This window comes from Heteronotia binoei, chromosome 7 (genome assembly GCF_032191835.1).
Source record: "Heteronotia binoei isolate CCM8104 ecotype False Entrance Well chromosome 7, APGP_CSIRO_Hbin_v1, whole genome shotgun sequence".
NCBI classification, from domain to species: Eukaryota; Metazoa; Chordata; class Lepidosauria; order Squamata; family Gekkonidae; genus Heteronotia; species Heteronotia binoei.
Genome location: NC_083229.1, coordinates 117,077,492 through 117,085,484, shown reverse-complemented (window position 1 = coordinate 117,085,484; position 7,993 = coordinate 117,077,492). Strand labels below are relative to the sequence as shown.

The 7,993-nt window shown below is 45.7% G+C and overlaps 1 protein-coding gene across 2 annotated transcripts in view; it reads left to right on the top strand.

The window, feature by feature from the left end:
• Positions 1-7,078: 7,078 nt before the first annotated feature.
• The window catches only part of GMDS (GDP-mannose 4,6-dehydratase), a 402,164-nt gene continuing 401,249 nt past the window's right edge, over positions 7,079-7,993 (top strand). Inside the window, exon 1 of one of the 2 annotated variants that reach the window (XM_060244260.1) lies at positions 7,079-7,728. In XM_060244260.1, the coding sequence (XP_060100243.1) occupies positions 7,600-7,728 (129 nt within the window). In that variant the 5' untranslated portion in view covers positions 7,079-7,599. The remainder of the gene's footprint in view (positions 7,729-7,993) is intronic. The other variant, XM_060244261.1, reaches the window with a different exon arrangement.

The following is a 7,993-nucleotide window of genomic DNA, read 5'->3' as shown; positions in this document are numbered from 1 at the left end:
AGAAGAAGAAGAAGAAGAAGAAGAAGAAGAAGAAGAAGAAGAAGAAGAAGAAGAAGAAGAAGAAGAAGAAGAAGAAGACGACGACATTGAATTTATATTCTGCCCTCCACTCAAGAGTCTCAGAGCAGCTCACAATCTCCTTTATCTCCCTCCCCCACAATAACACCCTGTGAGGTGGGTGGGGCTGAGAGGGCTCTCCCAGAAGCTGCCCTTTCAAGGACAAGCTCTGTGGTAACTTTGACTGAGCCATGGCCATTCCAGCAGGTGCACATGAAGGAGTGGGGAATCAAACCCAGTTCTCCCAGATAAGAGTCTGCACACTTAACCACTACACCAAACTGGCTCTCAAACAGAAAACAGGAGCTGCTAGTAAGGGGTCTGGCAGCCAGGGAGCACTGAGGGTTTACACTCCTTTCTCTTGTGAATCCAGTAAGAACTCCCTACTGGGAACTACACAAGAGAAAATCCCTCTCGCTTAGAGGCTTCGTCTCTCATTCACACAAACCACAGAAATCCTCCCAGATCCTAGCTTCTGTGCTTCAGCTCCAAAGCAGAGCCTAATAGACAGAGCTCAAGGGGTGATCAGACCCTTCTTCTCTTCCAAGGAGAGGCAATCAAAATTCCCAAACAGTTCATACTCACAATCTTGAAGATCTTTCAATTCCCTGCACACATCGGTTCAACCAGGCATGGGTTCTTGGCTGGCTGACCGGGCACTCTTCCCCACCAGGGCAGAGAGAGCTGGACTCAGTCAAAAATGTGACCGTGGCGCCTAGTCTGTTCTCCCTGCCATGAGGGTGGAGGGCAGACGGTTATACAGTCATCCAAGGGGTAGGAAAAATCCTTACCCCGCTATTTCCAGGCCAATGCCACCATTTTATGTAGCAGGTAAATAACGGAGCCCCTCACATTGCTTGGTATGAAATGAGGTATTTACTTTAACATCAAAGTAGAACTCAGTCAGCTTAAGCCCCAAAATGACCAAGTTAAAGTTTTCCTTATACAAGTCATTTTTATTCAGCCCCCAAAATAAGCAGCCAAGCCTCCCCCTTATCTACTCCAACATGTCCCACCTTCCTGTAATTTTCCACTCCACTGTCCCTCTGCTTATCAGTTTTTAACAAGGAGCTTCCTCAGAGGGGCCTCTCTTATCTACTTTTACAACCTTGGATTGACACCCATTTGGGCTGTGGCCTCTAACAGTTACTTTTAAATGTTGCATCAGACATTCTCTTCTGAAGGCACAAAAACCAAATTTTCATTTATTATTATAGGGGTGTTCATTAGTTATTCAGGGGTGCCTCTTCATTATCATCAGGGGTGGTATTCTAGCGGGAGCTCCTTTGCATATTAGGCCACACATCCCTGATGTGGCCAATCCTTCAAGAGCTTACCAGGCTCTTTTCCGTAAACTCTTGGAGGATGGGCTACAACAGGGGCGCGTGGCCTAATATGCAAAGGAGCTCCTGCTAGAATTCCACCCATGATTATCATAAGTAACTACAGTCTTTATAGTCTAATGTTTATTTATTATCTGAATTTAAAAAAATATACGTAATTTACACTTAACGATGCCAGTATACCTTCTGTTAAACAAATGTCATATGATCACTAACAGCAAGAAGAAAGATCCCGCCATATCAAAAATTGCATAGCACCACAAAATGTTTTTAAAATGTTTTTACTGGTTTTAAGAATTGCATTACACTATTGATTGTTAGCCACCCTGAGTCCGCTTGCAGAGAGGGCGGGATAGAAGTGGAACGTAATAAATAAATAAATAATATGACAGAGGGCTCAATATTTCTCAGCTGTTATGAAACACAACCTACAAAGTTTTTGTCAATAGGCTGACTAGATCAGATCGCTATTACATTTTGTTAAAAGTACATCAGATTATGGTAATGTTTATTCTTGAATATTTTCTCGGATGCTCTAGCCATTTGGGAGGGAAAACTCTATGGTACAATAGGCACCATAGAGTTTTCCTGGAATTGTCTAGAGTGGCCACCACACCCTGTTGCCAGCATGATGACATAATTTCCGGGTGACGTCATCATGTTGCGCGCGCACAAAAGTCCCCCCGCTCCAAGAAGCTAGGGACTTGGCAATCCTACTACTGTTGCTTTAGCTCTGAGAGCAAGTCTCCAGCTGCCAAACGAAAAAGCAGTGGGTAGGGACCTGGTTCTGATAAAAGAAAATCTTGCATGAAACGAGCAGAACTGCAGAAAGTATTTTTATATGCCGGTTAATAAATGTAGCTTTTTAAAAAATAGATGTACCTCGCCCACTTCCTATTACCAGTTTTGTTTTTTTTAGTGTGGTAGGCTACGCAAAGCCAAGAAACCGAGTTTTAAACGAACTTAAAGTTACGTAGGAAACAAAAAAATTAAACATAAATCAAAATAATCTATGAGGCAAATGTAGAAGTTAATCCATCTATCCCTAAACTGTATCAGAGATATTTAAACAATGAAATATGCGATGGGTTTATTTTAGGAGGCCTTCTTTTTCAGAAGCCGTGTCGTTTACAAGGCTTGCACAGGAAGTCTGATACAATCTTGCCAAATGCTAATTATCACTGAGGGAGGTGGAAAGGCATCTTGACTATGTCTAGACTAAACCATAGACATTCTTTGGAACACTAGCTGCATACCTCAGTTTAGACTCAAAATTGCAATTTGCCTCTTGTACAAGGGATTTGAGATTTTTAAAATTAGCATAGCGCCAGAGAATTGCAAAGAATTAACGTTTCAGTAGCTAAAGACATTCTGGGTTTTATGAGACGTACAGCAAATGTCACTTAAGGGCAGAATGGGGAAAAAAAGAATACTATGTGAGGGACTAATAGATGTTATAATATGATTATGGGGAAGCGGTTCTTCAGATTATGTTGATTATTTTCAGGGGTGGAATTCTAGCAGGAGCTCCTTTGCCTATTAGGCCACACATTTCTGATGTAGCCAATCCTCCAAGAGCTTACAAAAAAGAGCCTTGTAAGCTCTTGGAGGATTGGCTGCATCAGGGGGTGTGGCCTAATAGGCAAAGGAGTTCCTGCTAGAATTCCACCCCTGATTATTTTCATAATGCATTACTGAACTGTGCTCTTGCAATGAATGTAGTTAGGCTGTTCTTCAGATTGGTTAACTTTCTAAAGAAGTAGGCAAAATGATGACTTGTAATGTATATTTGTCCTTATAAATGACAATTTGTCCTTATAAATTACAATCGCTACTTGGATCCTAAGGGGCTTGGCGTTGCCTCGGAATTACTATTCATCTCTCAGCCACAGACATTAGTTCCTCTGGAGCCAAACTTGCTTAAAATAAGAACCACTTAGAATAAACGTCAGATGTCTGAGAGCCACGAGACATGAACGCCAGATGTCTGAGAGCCACGAGACATGAACGCCAGATGTCTGAGAGCCACGAGACATGAACGCCAGATGTCTGAGAGCTGCAAAACAGGAAGGAAGGAAGATGAGAGAAGTGGAAAGAAAGCAACTTTAACTTTAAATGCATTCTTCAAGCTGCTGGCTGGCTTGGTGTGGAGAAGTGATTGAAAGAGCAAAATGCCTTCTCCAAGCTGGTTGATGGGGGCTTCAAGAGCTGCACAATATGTGTGAAAGAGCCACATGTGGCTCCTGAGCCACAGTTTGGCCACCCCTGCTTTGGAGGAAATGGGAGATTTGAAGAGCAAACTCTATGACATCACATCCCTGCTAAGCTCCTGCCCCTCTCCAGATGTCACCCCCAAATCTCTAGGAATTTCCCAACCCACACTTGACAACCCTAATCCCACCCTACTGGAGCTATATTCTCATCCTCTCTAATCTGCATTCCATAATCATTTTAATTCATGGTTCTGGTTCTTACCATTAGGCACTCCATGGCCTAGGACCAGTATTCTTGCAATATTGCCTCTCCCAGAATGTTCTTATGTGGTAACTCTCTTCCTCTGACCAAGTTTTTCTTGTAGGCAGGTCCAAACAGGTTCTGTCTGTTCGTGTCTGTCTTCTATAGCAGCTCCTACATTGTGGGATGGTTGTATCCACTCTGTAAAACTTTAGGAAACTATGTAAGGTAGAATTATTTAGGATGGCTTTTCATGGACAGATAAATCTGTGTAGAGGGCATTGATGGTTTTTGTCACTGTAAAGTTTTAGTCTTTGACCTTGGCTGTTTTGATGATTTTATGACATGATTTTACATTTGTGTAAACTGCCTGGAGTTCAGAGAAAGGCAGGTAAAAGCATCTGAGATGAATAAATAAGTTCTTAAAGTATCCCAGTTTGGGACCAATTTTCTCCTTAATGGAGACTGGAGTAGTTCATTTCATTCTCTTCTGCATTTCATTCTCACAGACTGTAAAATGGATCTGGGAGACAGGAAACTCTTCCTTGAGAGAGAGGGTGGTTGTTCCCGCCTTGAAGTGGACAGTGGTGTGTTCACTTCTAAAAATCAATTCTGGATCCAGGAGAGCCGGATAAGTACCACCCATTCTCAGATGTACCATTCTTGAACATGGTGACTGAACAAATAGTAGCTGGCCAACTTTAGGGATTCCTAAACAAAGCAGATGCTTTGGATCCACTATTATTTCAGGCCTTGGATATGGGACTGAAATGGCCTTGGGCAACCATCTGGTAGATGGAAGGGGAACGCAACCCTGTTCATTCTTCTGGAGCTCTTGGCGGCTTTCAGTGCCATCAATCATGGCATCCTTCTGGATTCCTTTTCCAGACTGGGAGCCACTGTTCTGCTGTGGTTCCAGTTCCACCTTGAGGATAGGCTACAGAGTGTGGGGCTGGGGGACTGCTGCTCTGCCCCTTGACCTCTGGCCTACAGGGTTCCTCAAGATTCCATTTTGTCCCCAGTGCTTTTCAACGTCTATGTAAACCAGCTGGGAGAGGTCACTTGGAGATGTGGGCTGAGTTGGCACCAATGCGCAGATGACACTCAGTTTTATCTCATGCTACCAGCTGAGGCCAGGGACACTGTGGCAACTCTGAACAGGTGCCCAGAGGCAGTTTGGAAGTAGATGAGGGCTAACAAGCTGAAACTGAATCCTGACAAAATGGAGGTGATGCTAGTAGGTGAAACCCAGAAAATGGGTTTCTCCCTGTTCTAAATGAGGCTGCTATTCCCCTAAAGAACATTAATGGCTTGGGATGCCATTGGACCTAGGCCTCTTGCTGGATAAACAGGTAGCAAAGATGGTCAGGAGTGCCTTTCAGCAGATGTTCCCACTATGATGCATGCTATGGTAACATATAGATTAGACTACTGCAGTGTGGTGTACATGGGGCTGCCCTTGAAGATTCTACAAAAGCTACAGTTGGTACAGAATGCTGCAGCCAAAGTATTGACTGGAGTGGGAGCAAAGGCAAAAGGGTATGGGGCCTCAGTTCTGCTCTGGAGTGCTACCTGGGGAGAGGAGGGGCTTTAATCTTCTCTTCTGTGCTGTTTTTGCAAGAATCCATACACCGAACATGAGTCAGTAGTATGATGCGGTAGTTAAAAAGGCAAATGCGATTTTGGGCTGTATCAGCAGAAGTCTAGTGTTGAACAAAGTGATGGTATTGCTTTATTTTGCTCGGATTAGACCTCACCTAGAGTATTGTGTTCAGTTTTGGGCACCACAATTTAAGAAGGATATAGACAAGCTGGAAGGTGTGCAGAGGAGGGCAACAAAGATGGTGAGGGGTCTGGAGACCAAGTTTTATGAGGGAAGCTTGAAAGAGCTGGGTATGTTTAGCATGGAGAGGAGATTAACCTCTCAGTTAACCAGTGTTCCCTCTAAGTTGAGTTAGTGTAAGCTAGCTCAGGTTTTTTTAGTGAGTATAAATGGGCAGTTTCGCAGTGGAAGGCGGTAAGCAGTGGGGTGCCGCAGGGCTCAGTACTGGATCCCATGCTCTTTAACTTGTTCATAAATGATTTGGAGTTGGGAGCCTGTAATTTCCCGGATCTCCTCTGGAATCCTTTTTAAAGATGGGGGTGACGTTTGCTACCTTCCAGTCCTCAGGAACGGAGGCAGATTTCAATGAACTTTGAGTTCTTTCAGAACTCTTAAATGTATGCCATCCGGACCTTGTAACTTATTAGTTTTTAATTCATATATCCATACTTTTGTCTTCTAGCACATGAAGACATTCTGAATGAAACTTATTACATTCTGAATAAAACTTTGTTGGTCTTAAAGATGCAACTCAACTCTTGCTTTGTTCTACCGCTTCAGACGGTAGAACCCACCTGGATCTAAGCAAAGGTGGTTTGCCATTGCCTTCCTCTGCAGACTTCCTTGGTGGTCCCCAAGTACCAACTTAGGGCAACCCCAGCAAGGGGGGCTTTCAAGGCAAGTAATTAAGCCCCCATTTTAACTAATTTAAACGAATAGCCTAATTTTAATCCAGAGCTAACATTACAACAGACAATTATTTATTGCACTTCACACATAGCCATCACTCTGCTATTCTGACTTATATTGCCTTTGTTGTTGTTTCAGCCCTGTCAACACAAACTAACAGTCACCAGACCCCAACTTGTGACTCTTTTAATCTGCTAAAAACATTTCCATGACTCTGCATGCTAACTCATTGTCCACTTTCTCTATATTTAGGACTGCTTGCAATTCTATCCTATTGTCTGATGAAGTGTGCTTCTAGCGCACGAAACTTTACATTCTGAATAAAACTTTGTTGGTCTTAAAGGTACAACTTGATGCTTGCTTTGTTCTACAGGCTATTCCACACTGGTTCGCGCCCCACCCCCCCGTCAGATTCTCTTCAGACGCGCCGCCAACGCGCATGCTCCCACTTCCCCTTCTCCATGTCAGCCTTCTACCAGGAAGTTCTGCGCTCGGCCCTTTTTCTAAAGCCATACCCATTAGCGAAACCGGCTGGGGACGAAGACCCGCCCCTGCTCGCCGCCCTCACCCAATCACCGTCGCCGTCGTCACGCCCTCTCGCTCGGAGGTTGCCTACCGCTCCAATCCAAAAGGGGGCGGGGAGCGGCAGGCCCGGCGAGGGAAAGCGCCGCCTCTCGTGATTGGCTGGGGGAAGCGGGTGCCGCTGAGTTTCAAGGTTCGGCCGCCTGTCAGGGTTGCCGGGTTATCGCTGCTTATCCACCCCCCCCCCCCCCACGAGGCCGTTGCTAGGCGCGGATCGTCCGTTTGAGCGCGAGACTTTAAAAAGGCCGCGTGACCGAAGCTCTGCTTTGAGCCCCGAGGGAGGAGGCGGTAGTTGCGGGGTGGAAGGACCGTGCAGTCCCTGGAAACCAGCATCTCTGCAGGGGGGGAGCCTGAGGCGGGAAGGGGAGGCAGGAAAACTGGAAAAGCAACAACGTTCATAGCAATAATAGAGCTTTTTCTCCAAGCCAGGCAGACCATTCAGTCCAGGGGTGCCCTACTCATTCCCACAAGAGACCCCTATAAAAACTGTCCCTCCAGTGGCCCTAAAACCACCTTGCAGGCTGGGCTTCCCTCCCCTCCTTCCCTTGCAGCTTGCCAGAGCACCTGCAGAGAGACACACCCTCTCCTCAGCCACTGGCCGCCTTCCTTTCTCTTCCTGGGTGCCACAGTGGCAGCGGCTTTCCCGGGCCCATGGCACACCCGCAGCAGCAGCAGCAGCCCCAGCAAGACACCTGCCCCAACTGTGAGCAGGACGCAGCAGGGGACTGTGGAGAAATGAATCCCAGGAAAGTGGCTCTCATCACTGGCATCACAGGCCAGGTAAGTCTCACCTGGAGAAAGAGTCCCCTGCAAACACCTTCTTAAAAGTGAAGTTGGCCGAAGGATAGTGCAACAAGAAGCAAATGGCTAAGGGCGCCTGTATGCGTGTAGTTCTAAAAGGGGAAGCTGTTTCAGGTGTGCAGTGCCCATAGGTGGATTTAAAGCTTGGAGCCCTAAAGATTCTTACCCCGGGGGAGTGAGGACAATGCGACATTGCAGAGCTGGAAATAGTACAGAAGAGGGCAACCGAGATGATGAGGGGTTT